This window comes from Calypte anna, chromosome 2 (genome assembly GCF_003957555.1).
Source record: "Calypte anna isolate BGI_N300 chromosome 2, bCalAnn1_v1.p, whole genome shotgun sequence".
In the NCBI taxonomy this organism is placed as follows: Eukaryota; Metazoa; Chordata; class Aves; order Apodiformes; family Trochilidae; genus Calypte; species Calypte anna.
Window position 1 is genome coordinate 18810234 of NC_044245.1, and position 17766 is coordinate 18827999.

Sequence of the window (17766 nt, forward strand, 5' to 3'; positions counted from 1 at the left end):
TTCTTATCCAATCTTTTGTGCAGTATCTAGAAATACAGTACAGCAGTAATAACGTAATTAGTATTTTCACCAGCTAAATTATAGAGCTGACTGCAGAACACAGCGTAGTAGCATCAATATTAACAGTTAAGTATTATACAAAAATGACATCAATAGTTTTAGTAGTCACTAGAGACATTGTAATTTTGTCTTTCTGCAAGATCCCTTCAAATTGTGTCAGATGAGGAAACTCACAAAATCCACTGGCTTTTAGTTCAATTCAAATTGTAAAAATCAGCATCTCAAAGATTTCTTAGGTAAATTTTTGCAGGTTCTTGAACAATATTCCTATCTGAATACACTACTAGCTATAAAGAACTTAAGTTCTGCTGCATTGACCTCTCATATGAATTTAACTTTCCCAGCATTTACGCAAGTTAACAAAGGAGTGTCACAGATACTTCACAGATGGAGATGATGATACACAGGGATTTATAATAATTACCCAAGACCATAAAAGCAATCCTACATCACCACAAGCACAACCACTGACTTTTCAGTGTAGTGCTATACCATATTTCCTTTCTGCCCTGGTCAGAGAGTAAGATCTAAAACTAACAACCAACACTCTGGACACCATGCAGCCATTCAGCAAGGTACTGAGGCAGGCACACTTGCACAGATTCCTCACCTGAAGGGACAGGAGTCAGTCCAGAAATCAGAGAACTCCAGCTCACACCAGAAGCTGAAGGCTGTCACACAGCATCCTCCATGCCTAAAACTTTGTTTTGGCCCAACTAATTTACAGCCCCCTATACCAAAACAAGAACACTGAGGATCTACCCACACTCCATACACTTCCCAACTACAGTAACTTTATGCTTTCCTTCACAAAATGAAATTCATTTATTACTTCAACAGTTCCATTCAGTTCCTTCAACATTTTATTCATTTGTTTGTTAGGTGCAGATCTCCAGCACACTGATCACTTCAGATGAGACAAAGCAATCCCTCGGTAAATCCCTCTGGAAATGCAGAACATATTATATGTACAGGAGTTGAACTCCTTGAATTTCCCCTTTTCAGATCCTCTTGGTTTCCAGTAATTCAGATAAAGAATAGAGCTTTTGTAGGCCAGTTAATCCATCCACTGAATGAAATATGGTAAAGTTTTACACATCCACATGTTCTTTGAAGGCCCTGGTTTACATCTGTAGATGTAATAATAGCTGTAGTAATGTAGACAAAAATCATGACTCTGACCCCCAGAGAAGATCTTTAAAGACTTGGGTTGAAAAGTCCCAGTGCTGCAGTCAAAGGAACTGGCAAAATGATTTAAGGGTTGTCTCCACTTACATTTATTTCTGCCAAAGCACTGGCTTAATTTTCTTTGTGTGTCTTAATAAGCAAGCTCTGTGAGGACTCTTGCTTGAAATGTTTGTAAGCTCAGAAGCAGTCACTGTTGAGTGGTAAGCTGAGACAAACATCCAAATGTGGTGTCAGGCTCAAACTGCTGCAAACTGAGCCTGTTCTTCATCTTCTCTAGTATCATAGTCACAAACTAGCATGAAAACAGCATTTACACAATTAATTAAAATGCAAATCTACATTTTATTCTATGAAATTAAGACAAATTATACATACTTGAAGCCTGCCAGAGTAGCAATTACTAACATTAATACACTTTTAGATGATGACTTCAGCCAAATGAGAGGATGACATAGAAACACTGTACATCAGAGCTTGTGAAACACTACAGGAAAGCAGGTGATGTAAAGCCTAAAATACAAATTAGAGATTTTTCTGCTGTAAAGGGCTAAATCTGCCTTGTGCAGATGTGTACCCACAGGGAAGCCTCCAACCACAAGGTGTACACAGAGTTCAGGGAAGCAGCCTGCCAGCTGAGGAGCACTGAAGGGGTCACCGAGTGTATGGGTAGGATTTTGCACTGCCACAGTCTAACGGGATGTGGCATCATCCAGGAGAATCCTGTAACACAAGGCCGGCCAACCAACCACTGGCCTAAGACAGAACTGCCTAGCTGCTGGAAGGATGTATTTATGCTAGGTCTGATTTAGATTGTGCTCTGCACAATCAGGTAGCTTTGAAGGTTTGCCTTGTGCAATCATTTCCTTTGTCAGGAACCAGAAAAAGACTGTGAAAAGACTGTGAACAAATTGTTTAGGCATTGAAATTTAACCCTGTGGAATCCTTACAGTGTAGCACAGTGTGACACAGCAGGAGCACATTTGTCAGAGGACTGAAGCCTCTTTGCTCTCTCTGCACAAAACATATACATTAGCATTGTGTGCTGTGGGTGTGCTCCTGAGCACATGATGCAGCTATGGGTATGCAGCTCCATGCCTACCCTGCCTCCCATCTGCACTGCAACTGCATGCAGCCTGCTGCAACATTTCTGTTCTGTTACAGAAAATAAAGGCTTCAAGACTGCCTGGAAGCCCTTCTGTTATGTTTTCTTTTAGTGATTGTACAAGATTTGATTTTTAAATAATCGTAACGCGTGTGAGAAAATAATTGAGTATTACAACAACCTTTTTAACAGGCCTAATGTTTTCCACTAGTGTCCTAGCATTAATAAACACCAAAAATGAAAAGGCATTTGGTAGAAGCTAGTCTGTTCCAAGACTTTTCACTCTGATGTGGGCTAAGGAAAGAACCCAGCTGGTGTGGTTTCTATAACAGCATTCATGACACCAACAGTTTCCATCTCAGTAAAGCTCCATAAAGCAAGGTACCGTGCACTCCCTGCTCTTCCTGAAGAGTGGACTCTTGGAGTAACAAGTATCTCACAGCAGGAGCCCTCAGCAGAATTAAACCTTATCACAAGATAGCCCGTCAATGTTTTTGTGAACTGTTGAAAAATATGCTGACAAGAATAAAAGAAAATAGCCATTTGGAATTTGGCAGAGAAAAGCCACTCTAAATCATTTCCAACTGCAATAAGACTTTACTCAAGTTTTATGAGTAATAGAAGAGACTATCCCTGTTTTATAAACTCATTCAGTTAGTATGTTTAAGAAAGTAGACAAGTTTCTCTCCTGCAGGGGTTTTCAAATATTGTCTTTCCTTGTGGCTGCTAGTATTTCAATATCCCATTCCAGAAACACTGTTTATTACTCCTTGGGAAAAAAAACAAAAAACAAAAAAAAACCAAAAAAAACCCCACCACCACAAACCAAAAAAAAAAATGCTGCATCCAAGGAAAGGAAAAATGGCTAGAAGAACAAAAAATGGTGAACAACAGTTATGAGTTAGTGAATAATAAAGGGCTGTATGCTGCTCCGTGATGCTACAGTACACCATAGGAATAAGCAGAATGTAAAAGTCTCTTCAATCTACATAAGAAGGCAAAAATATTTCCAAGATGTTCAACAGACAGGCAAGACCTCATACCTCAAATAACCTCAACACTGATGTGATCTGCAACTTTAAGACTAAGTTCCAAGTGTGTTTCAATTAATTTCTGCAGCAATTTCATCTCTTCAAGAAAAATACAAAGATCAGCCTTAGTCCCCCCATCACTCAAATTAATGAGACTCAAGTATCCTCAGGTTTCCTCTGAACACGCTCAGAACTTTGCTAACAGCATTCCTGCAGCCAAGCAATTCTTCTCTCTTCTGAGACACACAGATTTGCTGCTGACCCAAATAGAGCCAAAGATCCCAGAGTCTTTCCTTTTGTGGCCATGGAAGTACCAAGTTCTTTCCAAGAAGGAAAATAATGCATACACCAAGCAGTGTAGTGCTCCTAACCCCCACAGTGAATCCTGCCCTGATTATGAGGACTTTTCTAGATGATATATTATCCACCATGCCACCACAAGACCACCACACTGCCACATGATGCAGCATTCAGCCCTTCTATCATCATCATATGAGCTTATTTCTTTATTTAGCAGCTGCTAACATGTTTGCAGATGCAAAATCACATCACTTTCTGAAAGGTAGCGGTAGGAGATATTTTGATGCAGAATGGATTCCATTATTAGAAAAAGCACAGGGGTCAGGTTTTTCCCCCTCATCAAGCTTGGGAAGTTCTAAACAATATGCAAAGGCAAAATGGGAAAATGGTTACAGTACTGAGAAGGCTACAATTTGAATGAGATTATAACAAACCTTTCTTCTGAAAGGAAAAGGAAATGACTGATTCTAAAAAAGCTTCTGTGACAAATCATCACCCCTGCGTCAAATTCTATTCATATATGTTGCAATATCTGGTAGTAATACTAGATAAATCAAAAGGAACAAAAACTTAGCAATAAACAAGTTTATAAGGAACAAAATATAGCTCACTGGATTGCCGAGCTCTTTCAGTAGTTCAAACAGTAGAAGGAGATTTCAGAATCAAACGAGTTTCAACAGCTGTATTTGTATTACAGTCATAGAGGAATAAATGTGAAATACAGCTCTAATAAAAAAATGAAGTTTATAAAACTGGTTGGTAATTTTCCACCCTTTCCAGAAGTATCTCAGAATATCCAGGGGAATAATACCTGAAAGAGAAATATTTTGTTTGTGCATTAGACTACAAGACATATTCTGTGCTCAGTAATGAATCACAATTTGTTTCCCTATTGATTGGGAAACAAATCCTAGCATTAAACACTGGTCAATAAATTATACAGTTATTCCCCTGCAATGTTTTAAGAGCCTGCTTTTCAACTTATGTTACCATTTATACTTGGAAGTCAGGTTTTCAAAAACATGTTTAGCTTCTCTTAGGTCATGCAGGTAACTGATGAGTTTCTAGATAGCCTCAGCAGCTACAAGCACTGTCTTTACTGTGCACTGTAGATGTTAACTTCTTTTGCAACTCTGGCCTTTAATTAAAAAAGCAGGAGTTTACACAGAACCATAGGCTGCCAGACAACAATAGTCTACTGCTATTCGTCAGACACAAGCCCACACCACAGAGCTAATGTGAAGTCTGCGTCAATGCAAGAGACATTGATTCTGGAACACACAAAAAAAATTATCACAATGACCTTCTGTCTCTAATGCCAACTCAAGGACAGAGATTATCCAAAAGGTTTTCATTAGATTAGGACTCTGTGGTGCCATTATTGTCCTACTGTCATCCGTTGGGTTTCCACAATGGAACAACTACATGCTTCCAATATGCAAGCATCACCAAAGCTGCATTTAGCCCTAATTTTTTAGGTTAAGAGTATCTGAAATGTATTACTGTGTTATTCTAAAAAAATACATCTAAGCACATTTCTGGTTTTGCAGGCATGTATATTGTCATCTCTGAGACTTAGAAACTTTAACTGTAAAGAAAGAGGAACATACTTCCATGTAATACATGCCTAAAATGTATTCAAGTAGAAACCCCCAATGTTTTCACACTGAAGAAAGATCCATTTACCTTGTTGACTTTAATTTTCTGGATGACTTCTGCATAATGTAACCTTTTTAAAAACTCATAGTAGTTCTCTGATTGTAAAGCAAACTTTTCAATGCATTATTATATTCAGTCTGCAAAGAGCCTAAAATAACAGGTCTCCAGGACAGATGCAGAGCTGTAGTCTATTATAGCAGCTGTGCCTCAGGCAGCACAACCAGCATCAGGCAGTAGGACAAAGAGTAAAACAGGAGATGCTCAAAGGGGCCCTTTTCTTTATTACAACCCAGCCTACATGAGTAACCTTGTTTCATTTACAGGGAAAAAAACAAGCTGTAACAAAAAAACATTAATTATATCCAGAAAAGAACAGGCAAATGTTCTTTTTCCCTCTGAAGTATTACATTAAGGATGAAGTTTCTATATGATTTTGCTTTTACCCATTTGACAGCCACTGGCTTTCCCTTGTAGAGACAAGCAGGGCTTCATTTTGCATAACTTAGTTTGTAGCTACCCTTAGCTGAAGAACTTTGTTGCTATAATTAAAATTGATGATGCAGATTTTCAGAGCCTGTAGAGGGAGTGCACGAGTATAGCATCCTTTTGATGTGTTGATGGAGTGAAGGGCTGGTAAATGGATATCTAGAATTTAGGAGGGCATTTCTCTCATTATTACAATTTAGAATGGTGACATTTTGACTGTAAGCTATTTAATAGTGTTTCTGTATTCATTAAGGGCAAAGTTCAACTTGGTGCAGACAGCTGGTGTATGGTCCTTTTATATAACACTTAAGCCTCATGATGAGGCTGGGGGAGGAAGGGCAGCTGTGGGCAGAGCAACTGTGCAGGAGAGTCACTGGACCCTCTGTACATCAGAGGAAGTTTCAAAGGCACCTCTGAACACACCAGTTCAGACAGGCTCTTAGAGAAGTCAAGGATGCAATCAAAGATTTACCAATATTTGTATTTTGGAGTCTGAGTAATTCATAAATTAGTTACTACTTAAACTTCCCACAGACATCCATCCATTAATATGAGAGCAGTTACGCAGAAGCCTCAGAGTCTGTCTGGGTAGTGAAGCCCTGACTTTTCTTCCCAGTTTCCTGCAGGAACCTGATTACCTGGGCTTCACTTACAAACAAAGGAATTTTATTCTAGAAACAATCAGAAAAGAGAAAGTGTTCAAAAGTACACGTTTAACAGTTGTGTTACCATTCGGGGCAGCTAGCCAAATAGTTTGCTATTAAAAACTGAATTAATGTAGAAGTTAAATTAATATTTTAAGACTTAGTTGTGTGTTGTTCCTGTAAAAAACCTAACAGTATTACAAGGATGAATTTCTTAAATTTCATTTTCCTTACCTTACTATTTCCTCTGGATAGCAACTGTTAATAATGTTGATATATTCTTGAAGAACTGACCCAGGTTCTGCTTTTATTTCTTGAACCTTTTTAAGTCCACCAGTTGTTACAAAGAGACGACGTGCTTGACTGTCATGTGGTAACACCTACATATAGAAAAGTGCATTAAAAAAAAACAAACCCAATGTATTTTTTTAAAGGAATCTTTAAGGTTCTAGGTTTTAAAATTGCCTGTTTCTAATTCAGAGGACAAATAAAATTGGAACTTCAGAGGTAAAACATCAGTAATGACTACTGCATTTTAACACCCAGTTATACAGCAATAAATCATAAACCAGCCCTTTATGGCTAGAACTTGTGCTTGAACATATAACATATATAAAAATAATGAATTTAATATTTATCTTTACATAAATAGCATTTCTTGAATTATTCCTATGGAGACTACAAGGTTGTGGAGGCAAAATAGATAATAAAACCAGAACACTAACATGGAATAACAACAGCATCTGTTCACTTATACCAAGTTATTCAGGTCTTTTACATCAATTCTCATAGTTTAATTTTAGAGCGAAATTTTATACCATTATAACAATCCAGTTTAAATTAGTGCATGGAAACAATACTGAGAATTGTTGCAAGTGAATAATGCAGCCTTGAAGCATTACATGCTACTATTAAATTCCGAGATATTAAAATCTTACAACACACTGTGTAGCCATGGAAGCCTTTTACAAACACACATACACACACACAAAGCAAAAATGTGAAGTTTCTGCAGCCAAAGGGGATGGGAGGCAGAAATGATCAGACAATACATTCTGCACTCCCTGAGTGATGCCAATATGCAGCTCTGTCCAGAGGATGGAAGGGAGACAGAGGGGGAGGGAGGAAGGGAGGGAGGGAAAGACAGAGGGAGGGAGGTGGGGGCTGGGCCAGGCGAGAGAGAATGACAACATGTAGTCCATAGGCCCACAGGGCTGCAACAATATTAAGAAAGAAGAAAAAAAAAAAAAAAAAAAAAAAAAAAGAAAAAAGAAAAAAAAAAGGATAAAGCGAGATAATGCAAGATGTCAGCTGCATGTACAATAAAACCAGATGGATTTAAAACCAACTCTGAGTAACATAGTAAGGGGGCAAAAGAAAGCATTTTGTAAACCTGCACACTGGTCAGACAAATCAAGCCATACATTTGGCTGTTTCTCAGTACAAAACAAGAGCCTCGAAGAAGAAAAGGATTGCCTGAAAGGATGAAGGTAAAGAAGAATGAGATTTCTGCCATGCATATCGGCAAACAGTCTTCATTTCTCTGCTCCCTCTGGGCTGTACAAAATCAACAGACAGGTAAAGAAACAACAGGGAAGCATAGAGACTTCTCCCTATGATACACTGCATGAAAGTGTCAGAAATAACTGGGATAATTTTGTTGTGTGAAATGAAAAGAGGGCTGTGTCCACGTATCTCCCACAGCAAGAACTGCCAAGGAGGAACTAGCAAAGAGACAGGATATGGCCCTTCCCCTGCCTTCCTCCTCCACACTGTGACTCCCAGGCTGGATAAGGCAGCAAAAAACTCTCTTGGAAGGGGCCCTGAAGACAGACAGCACCTCTGAGACACAATCCCTTCCCCCAGTCCAAACAGAGGCAGCAGAGAATTGCACAGACCCTTAAAATGATAATGCTAAAATGACACAGTGCAGCACCAAGAATGGATAACATCCCACTCTGAAACACAGCTCAGAAATAAGGCTTTTACTGTGCTATAAATAAGCCCACAGTAATAATACACCACAGGTCTAAGAATAGGAAATTCCCAAGCTATGGTACAGGAGAGAAAACTGCTTTTACTGCAGAGAACTTAATTTTAAATGTATACTTCAGAAGAGGAAATGCCAGACAAGTGTAGCTTTTTAAATGCAATATAGGAGAATAAAAACAAATCCAAACAAAACATCAGCTGATATGAAGGGTAAAAAAACCACTGCAACAGCAAACATTCAAATCTTTACAGTGTGCAACCGATTACTATGCACTCAGCCCATTAATAGCTCCAGTCAGCACACAGAAGCAAAAGGCATTGGATTCTGTGCACATCTCCAGTCTTTGTACAGACTTAGCAAGACAGGACACACCTCAGTGTGGCAATGTAATCAGGATTCTACACTACAAACAGTAGTGCTTCCAGATCTGTGATAATCAGAATTGAATATCAAGAGCATTTTGCTTGGTCATTTCCAGAAAGAGCACCTCATGAAGAGATGCTGGTACCCCCTGCTAACAGATCACAATGCAGCACATTGCACAAGTGATAGTCTGTAGTCAAACAGGATGCCCAGAAGCTGGTGAACATTGCAGATACTGGAAATCTCCTGATTAACTGGCAATTAATTAAATAATTGGAAATATTTTATTAAATTGTATAACTTTTTACACAATGTAATTAACAACAATTTCATATTTTGAGAGGGATGAGATAAGATTTGGGATTTTTACACTTAGTTAATGGAGACTGCATATTAATAAGGATAAAAGCGGTGAAGTCCTTATGCTCTAGATTATTGTAAAATACCTGACTTAAGTCACTCCTGTACAAACTGCTTGTACTTTATCTAAAACAGATGTGACTGGGATTTATGTGATTCATTGGCTCAGTGAAAGTATTTGCTCGTCAGTTAATATTCCAGTTAATCTCAAGAGGCAAGGAAGAAAAACCACCTTGCTTATAAGAAACTCTTTTCTCAGTCTTAAGGTGAATTACAGCAGGTTACAGATGAAACAGTTTCCAGATTTCTCAGACAAAAGAACAGGATGCTCCAAATTGTTTCTGCAGGGGATTCTTGAGAATCCTGAAAAAACAACTAAGACCTGTAGAGAAACTTCATCTTTGGAAAGATAACTTCCTTGCTAAATGGAAAACAGCACATTACTCATCATATAGAGCCTTTTCTTACCTTACTAAACTGCCCAATGATATGTTTCATAATATTGAGAGGGGCATCATGCAGCAATGGTTCAAGTGCTGGAAGGTACATGCATTTCTGAAGGATGCTCTTTAAGGCTTTTTTAGTCTATTGAAATGCAAAATAAAATTTCTGTGGTAAGATACCAATGAAAACATCAAGAATTCATGTTATATATCATTGAACTCTGATCAAAAAAGCAAATTGATCAGAATTCTCAAAGAGGGTTTTCTGAATAAAAACTACTATATCTCTCAGGTCATTTAATGAAGAATCAATTTTCTACTTAAATTTATTAAACCTCAAAAAGTTACAGTGCATCATATTCTTATTATGTTATCTATGGCCAAAGTAATGGCAATTTCCCTTTGACTATAATGGAAGCAGGAGTAGAACCTTTAAGTAAATTGAAGTACTGTAATATAATAAACAAACTAAAGCAAAACACATTTTAATAGATTGCATTTTAGAAGTGGCTTACTGGGAGAGTCTGCTGGTCTGGGATAGCACAGTGCACTCACTACCTTCTGGGCAGGGAGGGAAAGGGTGAGGGAAACAGTTGTATTTCAGTGCTTGGTTTCTGAAAACAGGCTCAGTGTTGCTACAAGTGGTAATGACCTTCTTGGGTAGGCTTATAGGTACAGCCAATCTGGCCTTGGTATTTTGGTGACCACTGAAAACAACTATACAGAAGTCATTCTACAGATCTGGAATGTTACACTTCAGTGGAATGTACAGAAGCTATGGAACAACATGGGACACCATAGATTGTCATCTTACACTCTTCAATTGGTTCACTTACTTTAGCTCAAAAATACACTTTACCAAACTGCAATTCTACATAAGGAAGGCCCTAATCATGAACAGCTGCAAGTTTTCAAGAGCAGGGCTTTGAGTATTTGGTTAAAGCTTTATAATAATATTTAAAATGTAAGCAAACCTACTACTAGGACTATAATATTTTGTACAAGAGCTTATAATTTTAAGAAAAGGTAGATAATTAGAAATTAGTCACTCAAAAGAAATTATAGCATTTATGGCTGTATGCAACTCTGATCTAAACTGCAGAGAAAGTGAGGGATTATACTGCTGTGATTTGGTATCCACCATGTGCACACCCACTGGAACCAGCCAGTCCTATAAATGGCACACAACCTTTGGGCACCCTACACTCAGGAAATCTGTGATTCAAGAAACACCAATAAAAGCATATACCACTTAGTAGTTTTACATACTTATATGGCTTGGTACAAGAAATATATCAATCTGCAAATACTAAAAATATACTTGCTTTTATTTGAAGATCTTCTGAACTGTGTGTGTCCATATACATAGCAAGCAGTGTGGGTAGTACATTTGTTACTGCAACAGCACGGGCATGCTCAGGAGTATGTCTTCCAATCTGTCCCAAGGCCCAAGCAGCTGCTGCCTTAATATGATCTTCATCTTCTTCTATCAAGCAGGCACAGAGTGGTGGTATTCCCTGTCACGTTAATCAAAACCAAAACCTTTATGAATCTACATTAGGGAAGGACAACTTGAAACTGATACTGATTGTTAGAAAATGTTTCTCTATTTATGCTCTTTTAACACAAGATGTAAGAGAATGCATGCTAGTGGTGTCCTATTTTTGCAGCATCATGACTAGCAGAAATTGAGAAGAAATCTAGTTAAAAAAAGAGGAAAAAAGATTCAGCGTTCTAAGTCAGAAGGCAGTTTGAGCTAATACACCAATTTAAGGGATGAAAGGGACACATGACAGAATTCACACTGTAATAAAGGCTTCTGTTTTGTCAGATTGAAAATAAAAGAATTTGAATGTTTATGCATTTATGAAAGCCTTTTGTGACCAGAAGGGCTCAATTGTTGTAGGGTTTTTTTAATCCACAACATTACATTTTAACTTATCTCGAGTTTCTCTTCTTGACTCAAGACTGACATCTCAACTCTTCTTGAGTCCCCTACTCCATGTTCAACTCATACAGTCACTTCCAGAAAAGTTTCAACTCTTGATTTGGAGACATCAAGAGATGGAAAATATCTGGCTCACATCCAGCTGTTCTTCTGGTTCATGGTTACACTATCATTTGTCCACAGGATTACTGGTATTTTATGCCAGGATACTTCAAAAGGAAACATTTCATGCTATTTTAGGTAAGGCAAAGCTACTTGAACTCTAACTAGAAAACCCTTTTCTCCAACCCATGGATAATTTCTTAGCCTTTTCTGCACATTTCTTGTTGTTTGTTTTGTTTTTTTTTTTCCAAATAGACAAGGAAACTACAGGCACTAGTACTACAGACAAATTGATTTCTCTTTTCCAATAATGCTTCATGTTCCACGCTTTAATACCACAAAGGACTGTATTGTCTTTTTTTTTTTTTTTTTTTTTTTTTGCCACTGCACTGCAACAGAAGACCACAATTAAGTGTTTGTCCAGTATGTTCCCCAAAATAATTTTGAATAATTCATCCTTTCCAGGACACAGTACTGCAGAATGAAGCAATCACTTTACATCATAACATCACAGATGTGTGCCTGCGTGTGGTTATGCCATGGTGCATCTCCTTCAAATGGTTCTACTTTACCAAGCCATGTCCTAAGCACTATGCACTGCTCAACAAGCTTAGTTTCCCCTGAAGCAATTTTTTTTAATTGGTTTTGTGTCTCTTTTGTGGATCATTCATTAAAATATTTAATTTCATAAGAGTGCACAGATCCCTACAAGATCTCTTGGTGCACTCCAACTCAGTCATGGTAGTATTCTATATTACTCTTAAAAAAATTACCACTTAGGTGGTTCTTCATGAACTTAATCCTGGATTAATCCTACTTAACATCAAGCATTCAACAGCGGGACCATGTTTACTCTAAGCATCCCAGAAAGTGGAGAGATGGAGGAACACCCAGAGAAGAAGGGCCTTCAGAGAGGGAAAGAAGAAACTGTCTGTAGTTATCAAATGCAGAGGAGCATTCTTTTGTTCACTCTTACCTTCACTGCATACTTCTTGATGTTATGTCGTAGCAATTTCCTTTTTTTTTTTTTAACTTGCATTTCTGCTAGAAGACATTTCTGTTCCTTTGTTTCTATTGTTTCACTGTTTTCAGTCATACAGTATATTTTAAATCACTGACATAGTGTGAAAGTGAGGCAATAATGCTCAATGAAATTCCTTCCTTCCTGCAGTCATTAGCTGGCATTATTCACATCAGAATACTATGTCAGGCACTAATTTCACCTACAGCAAATATTGCACATTCTTTCCCTTCTATATAACTGACCAGCAGAATTTATTTAAACCTGAAAATGTATAGTTTATTTCATTTGAAATGTCACTTGCACAATCATACTGAATCATACTATATTACAAACTGAGGTCTCTTTTAAGTTTGAAGATTTGTTGAGAACCTCTCAACTACCTCTAGAGCAGTCTTGCAAAGTTATGCTTGTGAAACAAATGTGACATTAAACATTCTTGTTTCAAAAAGGATTTTGGTATAGCCACAAATATTCATTTTAAGAGGAGCCAGATCATAGAAATTCATTGACTTATTTTCTGTACCCATGCTATTGCAACATAGAACAATTATGTACTGCAATACAAATGGATGTTCACAAACTAATCCAGGACATTTTATAAAAGGCTCAACTTCATAAAGACACTTTGATCAGGTTGTCACATAATTTCAGCCACAGCAAGCAGTGGTATTAGGAGAAAGTGCATTCGTCAACAGTAAGTATATAATTCTGTCACAAAATACATTCTCTGCCTATGTTAATTTGTCTCTCTTTCTCAGAATACCACTGAAGAATTATAGGAAGACAACAAAGTGATAGCTAACCTTGGAGATAATCACTGCCATTGACAGGTTCTCCGAATGAGCTGCTACGTAACCAAGCACCATGATGCTAGGCAGTCTGACAGTCCCTCTGCAGCTGCCAATACAATCAATCACAGCAGCAACTCCACCTGAATTTACAATAAGCTGTGAAAGCTGGAAAGAGAACCAGAAGAGATTAGATACTGTGAAGTATCAGCAGGCATAAAGCACTACATTAGAAAAGTCTTTAAATGTATTGCTCCTGATTTACAAAATAATTCTGGAAACCGAGCAATGTGTCACAGACTGTGGGGGACTAACCACAGCATGAAGTTTTCAGGAATGAAGCTGCTTTGCTACTCTGTTTTTGATTGACTTCAATGCAAGGAAATTGGGACTCTGAATTTTTGATGCTGTATAGCATGGAATAACATATTCTCAACACCATTACTATACACCAAAGAATCATGGAAATGACATCCTAATACATGAATGCCCTCAAAGATGCGCCTGCAGCCAGATATTCTGTCATACTTCTTCCCCAAAGCCAACATTATAGGTTCTATGCAGGGAAATGCCTGCTCATCCTCTCACCTGAATTCTAGAGAACCTCTCCAGCATTTTTATGGATTGGACTTCTTTGTGGAGTCCCCTACTGAGGCATGAAGCCAAAAACAACTGACACAGATGAGCAAAAATGACTCAGAACTCCTGCACAGACACAGTACCTGGTGCTGTGACTCTCAGGCACCACTGGAAGTCCCCAAGATTCCAAACTTCACATGAATTTTACTGAACATGCAGACAGAAAGCTGAGATATGAAAGCCACAATGCTCACATGACTGACACACCCAACTCCTCTAAAAATACTGTTTTCTGACCTGTGCTGCAACATGTGTTGCTTGAACAGACTTACTTAAGAGATGGACAGAGATTACTGTCACTCTAAAGTCGTATGTAGGATGTTACTTGCCCCAGGGAACATACTCTACTTCTCCTTTGGAGAGCTGCTGGAATGGCCAATTCCCCTGGCATGAAGGATCCTGTGCTAGAAGCACTTCTGACTCTACCTGCAGTCTTGAGCTTGGCCTCTGGCTCTTGACTTCAGTGCCCCCTTTTGATCATGAGAATGTCCTCACTTTTTTGAGAATGCATTGCTCATGAGGTGCAGAGAGAAAGCAGGAAGGGTGAGAAGACTGTGACCTTTAATCACCAGCAGCTTAGAGACCAGCAGGAGGAAGACACAGCACAATATTCCTGTTTAAACACTTCTGAATTGTTAAGCGTGAATCATGATTGAGAAATGGCTGCACTCAACATCAGTATGTTCCACAAATACATTGCTTGTATTTCACTCCAGAGTCTTATTTCAAACCTTTTAATTATCTCTGTGGTCTGACAGATTAACACAGTTATGATTATTTTGGTTTCCTATTCATTTTTTATTGACTTTGCCAAACATCCCCACCTTTCTGCATCAATTATTGGCAAGAACACTGCAAACACTGCACTCAAAAATTCAAGCTAACAAAATAAACTACCAGCAGTATCATAGTAACTAAGAGAACTTTTGACCTTCACTGTCGTTGGAAAAATATTTAAAATATTATCCCAGCACCCCAGAATATTTTTTAAAAGACACAAACCATCTATTATTGTTTTAGGATGACCTTGTAATTTATTAGCTTGCATCATGACTTCTGTGAGGCTTTTCTCATGATATTTTTAATATCTAAGACTGACAATACTCTCAGCCTAGAACTGTCTTTCCATGCAGGTATCATGAGGAATGAAGTAGCTAGGTATACATTATATGATTCCCAGTTTCCTAACCCAATTCATATTCAATACACATCTCATAATATCAGCAAGCATTTCCATATTTTTCCAATGAACATGCCAAACAGCTATTTGCCCTCCCTTTCGAAAAGCAAATGACAGAATAATCCTGTATTTTATTTAAAGTGTAAAATCTAATGATATGACCTTGTATTTGCATTTTCAAGGTTTTACCTCAGGCGAATGCTTTGCTATCTCTCTAATTAAAGTTGCACCATTTTTCTTGGCATATTCATCTGAATCCTTCAGGCATGTGAGCACAACTGGGAAAATTTCTGCTTCAACCACCAACTCTGCAAGATCCACTGAATGCTTTGCTATTTGGCTTAGAGCTGACAGCACCTGACGCTAGTAAATAAAAATTGTTATAAAATCAATAGTATACAAACATCTCACAACACAAACTCCCCCTGCACACAAAAATCTATTGCATCAAGGAAAACAAAGCAGGATAGGGAAAACAATTACGGCTATTTTACAATTCACTGAGTCAATTCATGCACGAATATAATGGCACAGAACATTCGCTGGTTCCTGAATAAAAGTTTCTCCTTTGTTTTATCCCGTTCAAATTTTCTATGTATTAAAAAAAAAAAAAAAAAAGAAAAAAATATACCATTTAAAAATGTAATTTAAAATCTTGTGGAATCTGTAGAAAGTATCTTTATTTCCACAAGATTGGTCTGTCAGACCTTAGATTAAAAATTTTATCTATTTTTTTGAAGTGGCGTTTTTATATTGTCTTCTATTTCTGTTAGAGTAAGACTGAAAAAATATATCTAGAAATACTTGTCTGATAAACTCCAGTGATTAAACACTTTACAATGGCTATTCACATCAGATGGTACATTCTAAAATACAATAATACATTTAATATTTACTGTTTTGCAGCTTATTCTTAAGCATATTCATATGCTAAACCTTTTTTATAACTGAATTGTGCAAACTTGATACATTAAAAATATCTGTTGCATTCTTCATTTAGTACATAATTCAAAAAAATTAAAAAACCCCAATGAAAATCACACCATTCACTTTAAAGATTAGTTCCTCACAGAGCAGCAGTTTTTGTCCAGTAGCTAAATCTGTGAATCTGTTCTGAACTCTTTATCATTATATAGTTGCATTTTGGTAATGCCCAAAACAAGAGTTTCCTGAATAAATATGCACATCAGTGTCTTCGATTCAGTATCAAGTAATGATTGGTATAATGGAGATCTTAAAAAAGAATTTTTAAATGTACCTTCAGTTTAGCATCAGGGTTCAGGATCATCTGAGCTAAGTGAGCGATAGCTCCTGCATCCACTACTGTCTGGGCTAACTCTGGAGAATGCTTTGAAATATCACTGAGAGTTGAAGCAGCAATCCTTTTCAAAGCAATTTCTGGCTCCTGGATACAGAGCACTAAAAGAGGAACAGCTCCCGAATCCACCACAGCTTGTGACAGTTCTGTAGGTCCAAGGAAAGTAATTAAGTGAGTATGGGTGACTGACCCTTGTGCAAGCCATTTTTCACCCTGACAGATACAGCAAAGGAAAAAGGGGAGGGTGTAGTTCACTGTCTCGACATCTGCATTTCAAATCAGCCCTCCTGGTTTCATAAACCGTGTGGACCAATCCACAACTGAAAAGAATGCAGGTCAATAGATGGACCCCCATTTACATGCACACATTTGAGGTAGATTAGGCTGAAATGGTTTGTTATTCTGTTTTCTTTTTCTTTTTTTAAAGTAAGCAGATGTCAGCTGTTTAAACCCTGGCTATTCTACACTGATCAATAGGAGAGCATTTTATGCATGGCTAACAACAACACAGAAAGCCAAAGTACCAAAATTTTACCAACCACCTAATTAGAGAGCATTTTACCCTCTCTAAATGATAAGCAGATATTAGCATAGATCAAATGCCAAAACCAGAAATACAAAAACCATACATGAAAGATCTACCTTAGGAACTTGCTGATCAAAAGTAAGCTTTTCTACCATATATGTGACAAGACAGAATTTATACTTTAATGACATGAAAATGTTATCATATACAATTAGACAAATGGGAAATATCATCAGTGAGATATTGCGTGCCTGAGATTGGTACAATACCCTTAACTAACTGCACCTGAAATTAAAAAGAAAGCAAAAAATCTGAGCACATGATTAGCTGACATGGACAGAAATTACACTATTAGAAATTCATTAGCTCTCTCCATGTACCCAGCATCAGTCACAGTCCTAAAATAAGAATCACTGGATATCAGAAGGAAAAATTATACTACAACCAAGCGGTGCTATTTTAAAATAATGTTGAAAAGGTAGTAAAAATTGTGGAGGATTTAATAATCTATTAGGTTCTTCATTCAGTTTTGCTACCCCTTATTATGCATATTCATTATTATCTTTAACATTTATCTTGAATTACAGTACCATGGCAACATATGGCTGTTGT

General features: G+C 37.5%; 1 protein-coding gene across 1 annotated transcript in view; it reads right to left on the reverse strand.

Annotated features, from left to right (window-relative positions):
- Window positions 1-1570: 1570 nt before the first annotated feature.
- SPAG6 (sperm associated antigen 6) overlaps window positions 1571-17766 on the reverse strand; it is a 34883-nt gene continuing 18687 nt past the window's right edge. The window contains exons 5-11 of the mRNA XM_030445855.1: window positions 16569-16774; window positions 15500-15673; window positions 13507-13659; window positions 10955-11146; window positions 9655-9771; window positions 6705-6850; window positions 1571-4492 (exon numbers count right to left, since the gene is read on the reverse strand). Coding sequence (XP_030301715.1) covers window positions 4426-4492; window positions 6705-6850; window positions 9655-9771; window positions 10955-11146; window positions 13507-13659; window positions 15500-15673; window positions 16569-16774 — 1055 coding nt within the window. The 3' untranslated portion in view covers window positions 1571-4425. The remainder of the gene's footprint in view (window positions 4493-6704; window positions 6851-9654; window positions 9772-10954; window positions 11147-13506; window positions 13660-15499; window positions 15674-16568; window positions 16775-17766) is intronic.